The 19,003-nt window shown below is 24.3% G+C and overlaps 6 protein-coding genes across 6 annotated transcripts; 4 read left to right on the top strand and 2 right to left on the bottom strand.

Annotated features, from left to right (window-relative positions):
- PCHAS_1032000 (DnaJ protein, putative) lies at positions 1-2,180 on the top strand (the record flags this gene model as incomplete). The annotated part of the gene is made up of 2 exons (XM_016798436.1): positions 1-1,635; positions 2,118-2,180. 2 exons carry the CDS (start codon positions 1-3, stop codon positions 2,178-2,180), a joined length of 1,698 nt encoding a protein of 565 aa, XP_016655643.1.
- Positions 2,181-2,801: 621 nt separating this feature from the next.
- Positions 2,802-8,192, bottom strand: PCHAS_1031900 (plastid replication-repair enzyme, putative; the record flags this gene model as incomplete). The annotated part of the gene is made up of 1 exon (XM_016798435.1): positions 2,802-8,192. One exon carries the CDS (start codon positions 8,190-8,192, stop codon positions 2,802-2,804), a length of 5,391 nt encoding a protein of 1,796 aa, XP_016655642.1.
- A 1,638-nt stretch (positions 8,193-9,830) lies between these two features.
- Positions 9,831-12,816, top strand: PCHAS_1031800 (conserved Plasmodium protein, unknown function; the record flags this gene model as incomplete). The annotated part of the gene is made up of 2 exons (XM_016798434.1): positions 9,831-9,837; positions 9,929-12,816. 2 exons carry the CDS (start codon positions 9,831-9,833, stop codon positions 12,814-12,816), a joined length of 2,895 nt encoding a protein of 964 aa, XP_016655641.1.
- Positions 12,817-13,360: 544 nt separating this feature from the next.
- On the top strand, positions 13,361-14,998 carry PCHAS_1031700 (GTP-binding protein Obg1, putative; the record flags this gene model as incomplete). The annotated part of the gene is made up of 1 exon (XM_736329.2): positions 13,361-14,998. One exon carries the CDS (start codon positions 13,361-13,363, stop codon positions 14,996-14,998), a length of 1,638 nt encoding a protein of 545 aa, XP_741422.2.
- A 532-nt stretch (positions 14,999-15,530) lies between these two features.
- PCHAS_1031600 (methyltransferase, putative) lies at positions 15,531-17,183 on the top strand (the record flags this gene model as incomplete). The annotated part of the gene is made up of 1 exon (XM_727121.2): positions 15,531-17,183. The coding sequence occupies one exon, from the start codon at positions 15,531-15,533 to the stop codon at positions 17,181-17,183; it is 1,653 nt and encodes a 550-aa protein (XP_732214.2).
- Positions 17,184-17,446: 263 nt separating this feature from the next.
- On the bottom strand, positions 17,447-18,874 carry PCHAS_1031500 (conserved Plasmodium protein, unknown function; the record flags this gene model as incomplete). The annotated part of the gene is made up of 1 exon (XM_735637.2): positions 17,447-18,874. The coding sequence occupies one exon, from the start codon at positions 18,872-18,874 to the stop codon at positions 17,447-17,449; it is 1,428 nt and encodes a 475-aa protein (XP_740730.2).
- Between the last annotated feature and the right edge of the window lie 129 nt (positions 18,875-19,003).

The raw sequence follows: 19,003 nt of genomic DNA, 5'->3' as shown, positions 1-19,003 counted from the left end.
ATGGATATTTTTTCGTTAGCTTCAAATTTGCAGCAGATAGCCATTGGTGGCGTTAATTTTGTAAATAGTAAATTAAGAAAAAAAAGCTTGAATACTGAATGTAATTATGTCACATATACAGTTATAGGAGAAAATGAAAAAGAACCGTATGATACAAATATATTTTTCCTTCCATTTAAAATATCTACTAAAATTAAATTGAAAAAGTTTAAAGAATGTTTCCCTTTTAAGGGGAATGTAATATTTCGTTTTAAAACGCTACTAGCAGATTTAATTGATGTTATAAATGAAGGGGTAATCAATAATCAACCCTTATTAAAAGGAGATCAAATAAATACATGTAAGCAAATAATTATGGATGAAAATGAAACCAATAGTATCCTAAAACAAGAAAAATTAAATTACATATGGCTAGACGTCACTAATGATGAGGCGTTTATACCATTATACAATGGTGGTATTGTTGTAAAGGTATTATTTATTAATCATGATAATTATAAAACGTATAATGATATTTATTTTAAACATGTAAATGGTATTGAATATAATTCTGAAATATACCATGCTAATGAAAAAAGTTGCTGCTCGTATATATTAGAAAAGGAAGAAAATCATGATAACAGTAGTAATGCAAATACTGAGAATAATAATGGGAATATACAAAATCAAAGTATGGTTACAAATATAAAAAATAATTATATTAAAAAAAATTTTATGAATTTTAATTATTCTAATAATAATCGTACTGACTATAGAAATAACGAAAGTAATAGTAACGAAACAAACAACACCTCGAATATTAACACTGGAAAAAATGATAATAATAACGATAATAGCGTAATGAATAATATTGATAATAGCAATTCACATGGCTTTAAAGATGAATTAAAAAATTATAAAGCATACATAAAGTCTTACCAAGATAATAATATATCGAAAAAAAATATTGAAAATGACGAAATGCTCAATACACAACATATAAATATGTATAAAAGTAAAGGAAATGATGATAATTATTTTAATGAAGAATATGATCAAATACATTTTACACAAAATCCAAACGAGATAAGAAATAATTTTAATACTCATGATAATAAAGGCAATCAATTGTATAATAAAATTTTAAATGAAAATATAAAAAATCATATAAATATAAACAGACCCATAAATAAAGGTAAAATGACTGAAAATATGGTAGGAAGAGATAATTATCATAATTCAACAAATTTTTTAGCAGCATATCAAAATAATGTAGAAAATAATTCCATAAATACACAATCACAAGAAAAAAACAATATTAAAAATCAAGAATCAATTCAGAGTAAGGTAAATAATCGTTTAAAAGAATTAAAAGAATATAGAAGCCAAGAAGAAGCTAATTTTAAAGAAAAAATTGCTATATCGGATAAAATTAAAAAACAAATTACTAAATGGTCTAAAAATACTGATGATTCATATAAAGATATAAAAGTAATGCTAAGCACTTTGGATGATGTACTTTGGGAAAATTCAGACTGGAAACGTGTTTTTGTGTCTGATCTAATATCAAATCCATCTGCAGTTAAAAAAGCATATAAGAGCGCTATCTTGTTATGTCATCCAGATAAGCACAGAGGGAAACCAATAGAACGAGTGGTAAGAATAGCATTGCCATCACATAGGCAAATATATATATGTGTACATATTTATATTCAAAAATATGTTCAGCTTTTATATACATCCTTGAATTTTTCGATAATATATGATTTATTGAAAAAAAGAGGAGTTCTCATACAAATTATAACGTCAAAAAATATTAACATAAAAAAATAAAGAAAGCTTGACAATTAAAAAAAAGTGTGCATATATATGCATATGCAATAAATACATTTAATATAGTAAATGTAGTAAATACAATAAAAAAAATTAGTTAAACATAATAATTTCGAAACATAGATTAACAATTAAAATGTTTAAAAAAGCCCAAAGGCACGAATATATATATATATTATATATATACATGCGATAATAAGATACAAATAAACTAAACCGATAATCATTTTATTAAAAAGTGATTGTTACATACTTAGTAATATAACAGCCACATATAAATATGTATTTTCCTTTCCTTTTTTCAGCTTCGCGCGGAATTAATTTTTCAAGCTCTAAACAATGCGTTCAAAGAAAAAAAAGGTATTTAATAATATGGATTAATATCTTTGTTTTAAATGTTTTCAACTATTTTTACGGTTGTGCAAGAAATGGCTCTATAGTTTTCATAAGGATATAGCCTTCCGTTTTTTTCTTTTTGCTTTCATAATTCGTCTTTTAAAATATGTATTCATAAATATATATTATATGTCGCCTTATTTAATGAATATCCCCTGGTTTTTCTTTTCTATCTCTTTGTTTGCATTTATTATCTCAATTTAATTTTTTTTTGTATAATTTTTTTATTTGTTTATTATAAAACCGAATTATGAGGTTTAAACATGTACATATATTTATTTCCCACTTTTGATGCTCCATGATGCAACCATATTTTATATTTGTTTAATTAGTCGGCATGGTAGTGCTTTTTCTTTTTTGTTTTAATTTTTAGCATGACTATATATTTTAAAAATATATTAACTTCGTATTGCGTTACTTTAAACGCATACTATTTTATAAAAAATACATTGAATATGTTTCGCTTGATTTCCTTTTTTCCATCATGCCGATTCTGTAAACTATAGGCAACATATAAATGGGCATTGTTTATATACATAGTTTGGTATACCTAATCGGTATGCTTAAATTTATATATTTGTGTATGGTGCCTCTTATTCTTTTTTACCCCAATTTTGTGCTATTTTGGCAGAAACTTCACATTTTACTTTCTTCAAAAAGAAAGATGCTGAACTTTCCATAGATTCTACTAAAATTTTTAGGGCTTCTTCTTGGTGTTTTTTGTCTACTTCAATAATAATTTCGTCATGAACACATAAAATAATTTTTCCGTTGATATGTCTCAGATTTTTATATAATTCTACTAAGGCCAATTTAAGTATATCTGCACACGTTCCTTGTACAGGATAATTTAAAGCTTTTGTAAATGAGAAATAAGGGAATACAACTTTTCTGTTTGATAAGGTAGAATATTCTAATGCTCTAGTTTGTTTGACACTATTATGCCATCTAGATAATCCTTTATAATGCTCAAAAAACGAATTGTAAAAATATAAACATTGATCTAAGTTCATTTTTACATTATAATATGTATTAGCATAAGTTCTTAGATTAACATAGTTCATACCATATAATAACCCAAAGTTAATAGCTTTAGCTACATGCCTATCTTCTTTATTAATTTCATCGATTCCTTTTTTTGTTATAATGCTAGCCGTTAATGTATGTAAATCTATATTATTATTATATGCTTTAAGCATAATTTCATCATTAGTAATTTCTGCAGCAATTTTTAACTCTATTTGTTTAAAATCGGCTATAATAAATATATTATTTTCAGAAGGAATAAAGATTTCTCTAATATTTTGTTGTCGTGGTATTTGTTGTAAATTTGGCTTCTCACTACTAAATCTTCCAGAAAATGTTTTTAATTGATTAAATGTTGTGTGAATCTTATTTGTTTGTTTATTAATGTGCAATGGCAATTTTAGATAAAATGCTGAATATAACTTATACAGCTTCCTGTAGTTTCTTAATAATGCAACTGCATTATGATTTATAAAGTTTTTTAAATTAGCATCAGATGTGTTGTCAATTAATTTATTTGATGAATCCCTTACATTGTTATCTTGTAAAGCCTTTAATATTTGTTGTTGTGAATTAACATTTATATCTTCATTTTTTAATTCCTTTTTCAACTTATCTCTTTCTACATTTAAATCATCTAATATTTGATCAGTACTTTTATTTAAACTCTCTAAATCAACTGTTATTCCATTCAACTCCATATCACAGATGGGTAAAATACATTTATTTTCGATGTCATTAACAATTTGCATATTTTCTGCTACTATTTGTTCACTTAACTTTTTATATAATTTTAATAGACAGCTAGAATCACGAGCAGCATAAAATAATTGATTATTGTTTAAGAGGGAATTATTCCATACACTATTCTGTTGTTGTTTATCTAAATATACAGATAAATATTTTTCAACTATATTATTTAATTTAAAACCATACATATTTTTATTCTTGTCTAATAATTTGCTAGCTATATATGTATCGAAAATATTTGTTATATTAAAATTGTTGTATAATAAAAATTTGGTATCAAATTTACCATTCTGAATTATTTTTACTATATTTTCATCATTTAAAATTTTTCTTAATCCATCTAATATATTATTATTTGTTATATTAAACATATCGTATATTATAACTGGATAATTTTCAACGGCAATTTGTATTAATCTTATTTTTTCTCCAAAAACTTCAAGCCCTGTTGTTTCCATATCTAATCCACAATATTTTATACCATTATATATATAGTTTATTTTTTCATTATAGTTTTTGTCATTAATTATAAAAAATCGAGTCTCAATATTATCATTAAAGTTTTTTTCCGGTTCATAATAATATAAATTTTCTTCAATTTCTGTATTATCTTTATCGTTTATTAATTTAAAACGAGCACACTTTTTCACTATATTTCCATCGACATTTATTATATTATCGTCCATATATTTCTTTGTTATTTCATCATCGAGCCTTGCCTCAATTTGATTATCATACATTTCGTTATTCATATCATTCTTAATTCCATTATTATCTCCCTCTTCATCCATACTTCCCATATTGCTATATTCACCGCCTGTATTCTTATTGGTACTCATATTTCCTTGTCTTTGTGACCCGGAAAATGTTTCCTTTTGGGTACCGTTTATACTATCATTGCTACCGCTTGTATCCCCTTCTGTTATTGAAATATATTCCTTTGGAATACTTTGTAAAACATTTATAAACACATCCTTCTTTTTTAAATTATTTCCCGATGTTTTTATATTTAATTTATTAACTTTAATAAAATTACGAATATCTTTAATTGGAGAATTATTGTTTATCACACAATTTCTCATTGACATTGATATAATTACATTTTTAAATTTTTCTTGGTCATCTTCTTTTAATTCTTTACATAATTTCTCTAATCCTTCATTAGATAAAAGATATGAAGAGTATTTCCCCTTGGTCACATTTTTGTTGTTCATCGTATCAGTATTAATCTCACTATTTTTATTTCCTCCTTTTAAATTTGTACTATCATTATTTTGTAATCCAACATTTTCTGTGACACTTTTTTTTTTAGTATTTTTTTCTTTGGATCGTATTTCATTTGACCCCAAACTTTGTGCAGTTACACTATTATTTGTTGTTTTGGTATGAGCCACTTTTTCGTCATTTTGTTTGAGCAATTCGCTAATCTTAGAATTGCATTTTTCCTTCTCTTTCTCTATATCTTCATTTTCGGCATTTTTTCCATTTCCCTTGATTTCACTAAATATATCCCCTCTTCTAGTTCCACTTCCCAATGTTGAACTCTTTAGAAGAGATAACCCTCCTGAATCTGCAACACATTTTCCTGTTTTGTTATTGTATCTTCTAAAAGCATGTTTTGATTCGTATTCATCAGATAGCTGCTTCATGTAATCATATTCATCACAAAGTGTAAAATCCATATTATTATTAGAAGCAGATGAAATATTTTGTAAAACATTAGAATAGGATCCATTTTTATTCAAATAGTTATTACTGCTGCTACCTCCAATAGAACCATTATTTGATAAGAAATCATTTAAATAATTAATTGGCATTTCTTTTATTGTCATATTTTCTTTATTATATAAGTAAGGGATTCTTCCCAAACTTCCTTTGAATCTATTTTTTTTAATATCTATAAAAAAAACTGCTTCGTTATTTTTTGATATTTGCCTTTGTATAATAAAAACATTGTCTGCTTCTTGTGTCGATTTTACACTACCAAAAACTGATGAAATAGAAAGTAAATTATTATCTTCTTTTCTTGGATGCACTACTAAAGTTATATGAACATTTTTATTAGTACTAAAGGATCGAAATTTATCAATAGCTATATTTTGAAGTTCATAAATGTCAGAAAACTTATTAATATTTAACATAAATTGTAAATTATCTATAATAATGTGTTTAACATCATATGCATATACAGCATAATCCATAGCATCTAAAACTTGATCTATATTTGTACTTCCATGAAATTTTAAAAATTTTAATGGTAATAGTTCAAATTTATCTGCATACAGATCAAATAAATCGATATTTTTTTCTAAATTTTTTCCACAAAATTGATTTAGCATTACTTTAGCTAATTTTATATTATTTATTTCAAAGGATCCCCATAATGTTGATACTCCTTGAATACAATAATCTAATGATAGTTGAGAGAGAAGGGTCGTTTTACCTACTCCTGTTGAACCTGTCCATATTGATAATTCTCCCATTCTTAATCCATATAAAAATTTATTTAATGATGGAATTGTTTTACTTCTTACTCCATTTATTCTATCAGGATATTTTAATTCTTCTAATATATGTTGTCTCAAATCATTAAAATTTAATATTTGACTGTGTTTCACTTTTTCACTATTTTTTATAAAAAATTGAACGTCTATATTATTTTTTAAGCAGTCATTTGCATCTTTTACAAATATTTTATTCCAAATATACATTATACCATTATCTATAAAATATACATCATTTTCTTTCTCTTTTTCGGTATCTGATTGATCCAAATTTTCCTGTTGGCTAGCTTCGGCATTAGAATTGGATGAAGCATCAGCATTGCTCTCTTCACTGGATGACAAAGATGCACTATTTGGATTTAGCAGATTTATTACTTTGTTTTTTCTTTTTCTTTCTCTTTTTATTTTAAACGAATTCTCATTCAAATAATGAACATTTGCATCAGTAATAACATTAGTGCGCCCTAACCCAATTTTATTAACAAAATTAAAAACACTAGATTTACCGGCTTTATCAAAATCTAGCCATAAATGAATTTTTTTATACTTTTCTAAATGAGGTAATAAATATATAGGTAGAGATTTAGAGCCATTAGGTAACGAAATAGCAGGATAATTTGTTTCTTGGAAAATTGTCATAGCATCAATTTCCCCTTCAGTTAAAACAACTTCATCAGAATCAGTAATTAAATGATCACCGAAAAAAAATAACTTCATATCACTTCTTACGTTTTTAGGATATAATCGCATATATGCTTTATCTTTTAAGCTTCTCACTTTTATTCGAACAACTTCATATGTATCTCCTTCATCCTCCGTCTTCCCTGCGCCTTTGTAAATGCTTTTACAATTATTTTCATTTTCATCCGTCGTGGTTATTTTTCTTATGAATGGAAACACCAAACATTCGTGTTTTTCGAATTTTCCAGAATTTTCTAAAGATTGAAATTCCATCACAGAAAACCCAATATAATATTTTTTTAATGTTTCAAAATTTATTTTCCTTTCATTCATTAAATAATTTCTAGCATTTTCAGCCTCTTTAGAATATAATAAATTCATATTATACACCTTCACATCATTAAATGTGATTTTTTCTTCTTCATATGTATCATTTACAATTGGGCTTTCAAAATTACTAGTAACCAAATCCCCCATTTTTAATTTAAAATCATAAAAGCTCCCTTTGTATCCACATCTATGACAATAACTATTTCCTGTGTTTTTAAAAATTTCATGTTTATACATGTTATCATATTTATATTTATGGGGAGGGCAAAATGGACAATATTTTAGCGTTATTTTCACATCTGTTTCTATATATTCATATTTTTTTCTATTTAAATAATTATACACATCGTTTATGTTTATTTTGTAATATTTTGATACAAATGTACTCATGGCATTTAGCTTATTTTTAGTTTTATTTAAATTATTATAACTATTATTTTCGTTTTTACTCCATTCTATATTATTATTCCTTTTATAATACGCCCTAAACTGTTTTTTCAACAATTCCTCATTTGGCTTCGAGACAAGTTCATTTATTATTCCAATATTTTTTTTTAAATCCTTTTTTTTTTTTAATAATTTATAATTTATTTTTATATAATTTGCCTTTTTTAACCTATTTTTTCGCCGTTGAATTCCTAAGGCTAAATTCAGAAAGAAGATGTAAAAAAAGTAAAATAAATACCACGGCATCTTCTCATTGGGGCAATTATTTTTTACTTGTCACAAAGTAGCATCTTCTTCCTCTATAAAAAAAAATAATGCTCACATATCTTGCTCAGAGCATATGTCTATGGATACATGCATACATGCTCATCTTAAAATAGGTGCCTCTGTAGATATATTGGCAAATATTAATAAATGGTTGCGAATATTCAAAGCATTTGAATAAATTCGGTCCATATATAATAAATTAAACGGGCAATTATACACGTATACACACAAGCAAGTTATATACGTTGTCAATAGATCATCACTATTTGCTAAATTTGATGATATATTTTGCACATATTAGAATAAAAATATTGTTAAAAATACACAATAAAAAATGAGAAAAAATAAAAAATTAAAATACCAAACAAATCAACAGACAAACAAATAAAATAGTTTTATTAAAAAAATATGAATATTACTAATTATGATTTATCTTATTATATTATCTAATTTTTATGTTCTTATGATACTAATTATATTTTTCTAATACCCACAGAAGTAGTCTATGGTACGTAATTATAAGCATAACTCTCCATCTAAACTCGAATTACATTTTTAATAATTTTACATTATAAAATGTAAATACATTGTAGATATTTTATTGGAAAGTAAATTAAATTAAATATTTTTTTATTATTAATCATTAAAATATCTATATTTATATATATTTTACTTTAGCAGTTTTAATTTTGGGCTATTTAATTACACATTTATAAAGCGTGTTTATATTTTGCTCATAAAACTATTGTATATATATGGATATTATTATATATATTTACATACATTTTATTAAACCCATTTTAAAGAAAACATGATATGAAAAATGAAGCATTATTCGCTTTATTTTTTTTCGGAAATTATTTACTGTAAAATTTTATTTTCTTCATTCTTAAAGGGCATTGAATATATAGGCATATATCAGGGCAACTATAATATGCATATATATATTCAATAATATATGGGCAAATATATATGTAATTATACGTATTCATATACATAGATTTTTTTTTTGTGAGACGATAACAACTTCAAAAAAATGAAACATTTATAAAATAAAATTTGTATAATAATAATAATAAAATAATAAAAATTGAAAAGATAAATTCTTTTTATATAAGGTATGTTTATCTCTAAAATTTGCCTTTCTCTACATAAAATGTTTCATTTGATTTTTATTATATTTTGCTCTCATTCTGTGCTATTTTATCATTAATTTTCTTTATTTTTTTAAGATAGTTACAATTTATTAAGTTTTATGTAGATTAACAAAATTATTTAAAATTACAACTAAGTAAATAATATATTATATATTTATATATATACTTTGACTATATTAAAAAACAAAAAAATGGGGCATTTTCCCAAATATCAATATATTGAAATATAATAAAATTTTAAGTAAAACCACAATTTTTCCATTTGTATAATTTATGTCTACATATATAAAATATTTAAACAAATTAAGAATACAAGAAAACTAAAATATGATCACCATATGTCAGATATTGTCATCCCCGGACGTATAAATCTTATAACTTATTTGCATGTCTATAAGATCCATAATATAATTAAAACATAAAATAAATTTAGTTGTATTAAATCTCCACATTGATTAAGATGAAAGGTAAAGAAATTCATAATTCTCCATGTTTATAAATATATATAATGCATTTTTTGTGCTTTTTACTTATGTTTTATCCTTTTCTCACATATAGGCACTATTTTAAGCAGAAAAGAAAGACGGAAACTGGAAAGGGTGCAAAAAAAAAGGAATAAACTACTTTTTTCCAATAAAAAAAATAAATTCAAAAGAAATGATAATACAAATGTAAATAACAATGAAAAAGAAAACCAAATGAGAAATACAAAAAATGATTTGGTTGGAAAATTTTCGATCAAAGGTAATAAGAAAAAACGAAACTCCAACTCTAATGATTTAAGTGATACATTCCAAAAAAAGAAAGCCAAAAAAATGAGTAGGAGTATACGTGATTTAGACGAAGATCAAAAAAAGGACGAGTATTTATTATCATACTTATCTAAAAAGTTAAAAATAAATAACAACAAGCACAATGAGGAAAAACTTTTTAATGAATTAACCAAAGATGGATTTGATTCAAGTTTGTTAAAGTTAACTGATATTATTTTTGATGAATTTCAAAAGAAACGTCCCAATAAGAAGGGGAATAAAAAACTGAAAAATAGGGAGGAAGATGATGAAGAGGATGAGGAGGATGAGGAGGATGAGGAAGATGATGAAGAGGATGAAGAGGATGATGAAAATGATGAAGAAGATAAAGAGGATGATGAAGATGATGAAGATGATGAGGAGGATGAGGAAGATGTGGAGGAGGATGATGAAGAGGAAGAAGATGACGATGAAGAGGATGAAGAAATAGAAGTAGATGAGGAGGAAGAAGAGGAAGAAGATGACGATGAAGAGGATGAAGAAATAGAAGTAGATGAGGAGGAAGAAGAGGAAGAAGAGGACGATGAAGAGGATGAAGAAGTAGAAGCAGATGAGGAGGAAGAAGAGGAAATAGATGATGATGGTGAAGAGGAAGCCGATGATGATGAAGAGGAAATAGAAGAAGATGAGGAGGAGGTAGACGATGACGAGGAAATAGAGGAAGATGAAGAAGAAATGGATGATGATGATGATGCTGAAGAGGAAAAAATGCAAACGAAAGGAATTGCGAAGAAGGAGAATTACACAAAGAAAAGGAGAGAAAACTACAAAGAGGACGAAAAAAAAATCGAGAAATTTCTTATGTCATCATTAAATAAAACATCAGAATTTAACATAAAATGCATTATAGAAGATATTTGTAAATATTTTCATAACATAAAAAACCCAAATTTAAAAATAACTTTTGTTAATTCCACTGTTAAAATAATATCAAGCAATTTCACAAATGCAAATATTACAGACACACATATATACTTATTTGTAGTTATGGTGTGTATATTAAATAATTTGACGTATCGAAAATTATTGAAAGACTTTTTAAAAGAATTAGTTATAATTTTTAAAAGATATTTCAAGAATAACATTAATTTGATGAAGCGGGTAGAAAAAGAGAATGAAATAACAAATATTAATCTAATAAAGAATGAAGAAAACGATAAAAATAATACAATGATTAAAAATAGCCCAAACACAGAACAAGAGGAGCCAAAAGATGCATGTGATAACAGTAATAATGATGAAGCTCCTAACAAATTCGATAAACAAGCATTGGAAAATAAGCCAATTAGCCAATCTGAATATGACAAATATCAGGACTTTAAGATAATTTTGAGAAACTTACTAAAGTGCTTTAGTTTATTTTATGCTTTAAATTATGTCGATTTTGATTTCATAACAGATATAATTAACATCTTATGTGAATATATAAGTATTAATAGTGTAGATAATATAATTATAATTTTAAAAATATGTGGAATGAAGTTAAAAAATGATGATATTTCTCATTTAAATTATATTACAGATCATTTAAAAAAAGAAGTTGATAATTACATTTTAAAAAATAATATATATTTAGAAAAAAGTAAACTACGGTTTTTGATTAAGGATATAGAAGACTTAAAAAATGGAAAAATGAAATTTTATTTTTTAAATAAATTTGAATTCCTTTCTAATATATTAAATGAATTTGAAAAAAAATATGAATTTAAAAAGGATATTCTATCAATTTCTTTTCAAAGTATGTTCAAAAATGACGATAAAACAACGAAAAAGACAAACAAATTAAACCAGACTATAGAGGAAGAAAACGAAAATGATGATACCAATTCAAATGATGAAAAAAAAAACATGAAAGAAAACAATTTTAATAAATTGAATTACTTAGTTGGAGGAGAAGAAGCACACTCCAATGAACCCCACTACAATAAAATGCTAAAAAAATATAAAATACAAGGAATATTATCGAAAAAAATATTTTTAATTGTTAAAAATAGTTTAGATATAGAAGAATGTGTTCATAATTTATCCGTAATATTAAAAAATGAAAAAAACATACCTCATGTTATTCAGACAATTATACAAATAATTTTATATGATAAAAAATATAAAGTTGCTTATTGCAGGATATTAAGTAATATATCAAAAATTAAAAATAGAGTATTCCTATTCAGTTTAAAAACGGTTGTTATTAATTTTATTAAAAATATTAATAATTATGATTTAAAAAAAACACTTTTTTTAAGTAAGTTATTTATCTTTTTGTTAAAAGAAAACTTGATTGATTTCAAAATTTTTAAATTCATTGATATAGATAAAAATGAAGATCAAACAGAACAAAAAAATAATTCAACTACCTTTAATTTACATTTTTTTTTTAAAACGATTTTTATACTAATATCGATTGACAAAAAGTCTACTGACCCATCCAAAAATGCCCAATTATGGGAAAATATATCTCAGGTTTTACACAACGTCCAAATTAGTAGTTCCTACTTTTATTCGTTTAAGAAAATTATTAAGAAATACATATTTGATGAAGAAGAAAATATAAAATGTGTATATCCACATTTTAACATGAAATATATACAATGTTTTTATAAATTTTTAGAAAAAAAAACAAAAAAGAATATATAGCTTCGGTAGGAGCAATAGATCCATTTGTTCACTTTTTTTTTGTTAATTTTGTGCATTTTTTTTTAAGTAGATATAATTTGAAACATTTAATTAAAAAAAATATTAACTTTGTTTAACTAATATATATATGTGTTGCATGCTGATCTTCATGCATTTTCTTAAAGTATATGTTCTATGCTTTGAGTAAGAATAACTTACAATTTTTTCCACTGACCGTCTAACGTCGGTACTTTCAATTAATATCGGAATAATTTGCATTCAAAATGCATTGCAGTATTAAATAGGTATTTAAAAAATACTGTTCTTATTATTTTGTAGCTTATCATACTAAGATATAATATTTAAAAAACTTCATTTCACATGGCATAATTTTTTTATATGTTTTTTCCTCCCTTTACTGTTGGTAAAGCGGGAAGATAAAAGTTCTTGCATCATTTTAACTGGCGTTCATATATGTATAACAATTCGTATAAATGAGGAAATTAACATTTTCAAAATTAATATAAAATATACTAAAAAAACAAGAAGAAATAACTATGTAAACATGCTTATAATATTTATCCTTTTCCTATTTTTGTATCAAAAAAATAGCTTTTGTAAAAATGCTGATTCTAATTTTTTGCGTAAAAAAAGCCCATTCTTTTTATTAAATGATCTCAAGTGTAAAAATAAAATCAAACAAAAGAATCAGATATATTGCGGTGAAAAAAAGATAAAGAAAAATGAATTTCATGATAGATGTATAATAAATGTTAAAGGGGGAAATGGAGGAGATGGAATATGTTGTTTTACAACATTTTCCCAAAAAAAAAATAAAAAATATGCATCTGGTGGCAGAGGGGGAAAAGGTGGTGATATATATTTAATTGGCGATAAAAAAATTGATAACTTTTTAAATTTAAAATTAAAAGCTTTTTATTATGCTGGAAATGGGGGGAAAGGATGTAACAATAATCAACAAGGAGAAAATGGGAAAGATGAATATATAAATATACCAATAAATACAATCATTTATGAAGATAATAAATTTATTAACTTTATTCATTCAGATTATCAAAAAGTATTGGTAGCAAAAGGTGGAAAGGGTGGAAAAGGAAATTATTCATATCGAACCAAAAGTTTGAAAATACCATATGTTTGCCAATTTGGAGAAAAAACAAAAGAAAAACAAATTATCTTAAAAAAAATATTTTTCACAGATCTAGGAATTATTGGATACCCTAATGTAGGAAAAAGTACATTATTAAATAAAATCACTAATGCTAATGTCAAAATAGCTAATTATAGTTACACATCCCTATTTCCAAATTTTGGAATATATAAGTGTAAAAACGAGGCAAAAGATATGGAGAGCCATGAACCTGATGAGGCGATTAAGGTAGAGGAATACAAGCATGAAATAGAAAGCAACGTATCGGAAGAAAACGAAAAAAACGAATTGGAAATCAGCGAAAAAAATACTGAAGCATGTGAAGAAAGGGTAAAAACGAGGAATTACACCGTGATTGATTTTCCAGGTATTATAGAAGGGCTAGATAAAAAGTTATCGAATGTCTCGTATAAATATTTAGAGCATCTTAAATATAGTAAAGTATTAATTTACATGTTTGATATTAATGATAAATGTATTGTTGAGACATATAAGAATATAAAAAATGTTTTAGTTCAATATGATCAAATTTTTGAAAAAAAAAAAGAAGTGGTAATTCTCAACAAAATCGATATATATCAAGATAAGGAAAATATAAACACTGTTATAAATTACTTAAAAGAAAATTTGAAAAATGACAAAATATTTTGTATATCTGCATTAACTGGAACAAATGTTATAGAAACAATTGACGAAATTATTTTAAATATTAATAAAGAAAATATAATTGATAATTTTATAAGTAACTTACCAAAACCATGTGATATTGAACAAATAGAAAATAGTGATAATTACCCACCTAATGATTATAAAATTCATAAATATAATGAACATATATATATTATCAAAGGCAAATATATTGAAAACCAAGCAGATATTTTTAACTTTTCAAAAGATGACAGTGAAAAAGTATTTAATAAAATATTAAATGATTTAAATATTAATGCAAAACTTAAAAATATTGGGGCAAAAGAAGGTGATAAAATCATTATAAGTAATTACTCATATGATTTTTCTATTGAAAATTTATAATAAAGGCGAAAGAAATCATTTATATAGCATACAATTGGTGCACATTACAAATTTCTATATATTTATCACATTAAATTTTATATAGAAAAGGAATTATGTATTTTTTTTCCTTTTTGGATTGCTATTTTGTCTGCTATTATAATAGAAATATTCTTATATTTCCCTTCTCACAACCATTCTGAATTATATTTTTTTCGGAAAAAAAAAACGACATCGCTATAAAATTTGGTCGTTTCGATACTTTCGTTTTTTCTTCATAATTATTTTATTTTTTTGCATTTTGTGTTATTTATTTTTTATTTTTTTTTAATTTTTTGTATATTCTTCATTTTCATTTGGTTCTTATTTCTCTTTTGCTTACAGCATATATGCGTCTCGCATTAATTGTTTAGTATTCCCACTTTCTATATACCGAATTAATTAATTTATTTTTTTTGTGTTTTTGTTTTTTTCTTTTCGTTTTTTCATCGTAAAAAATTATAAAATAAAAGAAAAATATTGAACAAAAATATATACGCATCATGTAGCAAAAATGGTACAATTTGCGAAAAGAAAAAATAAGGATGACTTCCAAAAGAAGAATCGGCATAATCGACATTCTAATTTAATGCATGAAAGAAATATTCATAAAAGCTCTATACCAAATTTTGAAGAGTTAGGAGAAAAGTATGTATATTTAAATAAGTATTTAATTGTGAATAAAAAGGGAAAGAAGTTTTATAACTTTGAAAAAACAATAGCTACCTATTTTTTAAGTAAAGCTTTGTTAAAAGAGTATTATAATCTTCATTTTTTTCTTCCATATATATATGATGAAAAATTAGATCATAAAATTGACAATATTATTACATCATCATCGTATAATAATAATGAACAATATTTTTTATATCATAATGAAGAAGAATTATATGATATAAAAAAAAATTCACTTTTGGAAGCATATAATGAATACACAGATAATTTGTTATATCTTATTGATGCACATGAAGAAGGCATACAAAGTAGCATTAACAAAGAAATAGAATATTCTAATTTGAATGACCAAAATGAGCAAGGAAAAAAGAATTTTTTATGTCCATGTGTACCTGGGCGAGCTAATTATATTCATATCATATCAGACCTTACAAGCATAAATTCATTAGAAAATTATAAGGACAATATAAATACATACATATATAGAAGCAATAATGATATCAATAATACCCAGATATTATTATATGGGGATATAATAAAAGTTTTAGATGTTGGAGTCGGTGCTAATTGCATATATCCCCTTTTAGGAAATATTGTCTATAAATGGTCTTTTATAGGGGTAGATATAAATATAGATTCTTTGAAATATTCTTATATAAATATCATATTAAATAATAAAGAAAATGATATCTTGTTAAAGTATCAACATGATAAACATAAAATATTTTTAAATGTAATTAAAGATTCAGATTTATACTTTTTCACAATGTGTAATCCGCCTTATTATACACAACTGGAAGAATTTAATAAAAATCCTTTTAGAAATACGGAAGCAAATATAGATGAAGTTGTATACTATCCTGAAAGCAACGAGGATGAAGTAGAAAACATTAATGACCACAATAAATATGATATATGCAATAATGTTAATTTGGATAATATGGATGAGCAAATTAGTAATAATAATGAAATGAAGGCAAACGAAGAGAATTACAATTCACCTAAAAATGATAATAATAATAATGCACCTTTTATAGGACCAGACAATAGTAATATGCATGAAAAAACTAAAGACATAAATAGCCATTCACATAAAGGGGGAGAATATAAATTTATTATGAAAATGCTTAATGAAAGCAAAATATTTTTTTACAATGTAATATGGTTTACTACATTAGTATCAAAAAAAAGTAATATGAAATTCATAAAAAATGAAATAATCGAATCAATGAGATTATATAGTGTACATAAAAAAAAACAAGTTGATTTCTTAAACGATATAATAGCAAATAATTTATATTTTGATAAATTTTTTTATTTTAAAAATATTAATAGTGCATCCTTTCCATTGTATATATCACAATATAGAATATTTGAGTCTTATACTGGAAGAATAACTCGGTGGATTTTATGTTGGTCATATTATAATGAGCCCCAAATTAATTATTTAAAAAAAAAGTTTTACGAAAAAAATATGGAAAATACCACATAGAATTAATAATTGAATTAATTACTTTTTGAGACATACAAAAAATTCTTATTATAATTATTTACCATACTATGAATATATCAATAGTGGGGAAAATAACTATAATTCAATTTTAATTGCAAAGTAAACACAATTAATTTGACATTAAAAATACAAATAAATAAAAAGTTATATGAAAAATTTACACCGAATGTTAGAACAATGGAATAGAGAAACAACACACCCATATATAGATATGCTTGTGCATGTTCTAACATTAAGTTTTATCAATTAAAATTGACAAAGATACTAAAAAAGGAAAGAATATCCAAAGAATTATTCTTTTCATATTCTGAAATGGAATATTTTATCGAATCTTCTATTTCATCATATTCTTCCGAATTAATATCAGTTTTTTTTGTATTTGTAATACTTATGTTTATGCTATTATATGTGCATAAAATATCTCGTAATTTGTAATTATCATTATTTATTGAATTGAAAATAATATTTTCAAAATTTTTATTCCATTCAAAATCATGAATGTCATTTGAAAACTTTTCATTAAGATATCCCATTAACACTGATTTTTTAATTATTTCATCTAAAACACTATTATCTAAATCTTTAAAAATTTCATGGTGTTTTAATATAGATATAAGTTTGTTTATTTCATATCTACCTTCTTCAACATCTTTAATAATATCTTTAATTTGAATATTATTACGAAGTAAAATATTTATCACTTCTTTAATAATATCTTTATATTTCTTTCCAACTTTTTTAAAACTAATATAATTTCCTATTCTTAAATTGTTATTCATATAAACATCAAATAATTCTTCGTCACGCTTTTCTTCATTTTTTGCTTTTTTTTCAATTTGTTCAACTGTTAAATTTTCACTAATTAATTTGGTAACATTTTTTTCGTTTTTTCTTAACATGCTTAAAATATCATCTTCATTTAATTTTAATTCTTTCATCATATTTTTAAAATAATCGCTATTTATAAGTTCTTTGCTTTTTTCAGGATCTACATTACTAATTAAAGAATTATCATTTTCTACATTAAAATGTTTTAGTATGTCAAAACCATCTTCCATGTCTTTGGGCGCAATACTGTTTTCTTCTTCACTGATTCTATTCATATTTATTTCGTTCAATAATTCGTCATTTAATTTGTTACTATTATTTTCTTCTCCATTTTTTATATCATCTTCTCTTTCCTTTTCAGCATTATATTCACATTCTCCAACCATGTCACTATTTTTTATCGGAGGTTGATTATTCATATTTGTATTATTTTGAGTATTGGAAGATTCATTTTTTTCTTGGTTTAGTATATTATCATTTGTACAAGCGATTTTTAAATTACGCACATGCGCTTTATTAATATTTTGATCTTTTTTTTTTAATATTATTATATTGACTTTATTTTCCTTTAATTTATGTCCTTTCTGCAACATTGCTGTTTTAATAAAATATGAATTTCTATATCCGGTTACTATTCCATTTGATGAATTATTGAAAAGGTGTTTACATTTTGTTCCTAATTTACATATATTTCCATTTATATTTTCCTCTGTAATTCCTTTTAATATATTTATTTGGTAAGTAGGACATTTAATACTAATTGAGTGGCATTTGTAATGGCTAGCTAAATTCACCATAATATATGCTATAAAACTGTATACAGTTAAATAACCTTTTTTCATTTTTATATTCTACTTGCATTTCTTAAATATTGTTTATAAACCGAAAAAAAAACACGACTTTTTATTTTTTCGTATATTTTAATAGATGTGTTCATGCATTTGCTTTTTCCATAGCTAAGTATGAATTAT

Source organism: Plasmodium chabaudi (assembly GCF_900002335.3).
Source record: "Plasmodium chabaudi chabaudi strain AS genome assembly, chromosome: 10".
NCBI lineage: Eukaryota > Apicomplexa > Aconoidasida > Haemosporida > Plasmodiidae > Plasmodium > Plasmodium chabaudi.
The sequence above is the reverse complement of the archived record's forward strand: the minus strand, read 5'-3'. Positions and strand labels throughout refer to the sequence as shown.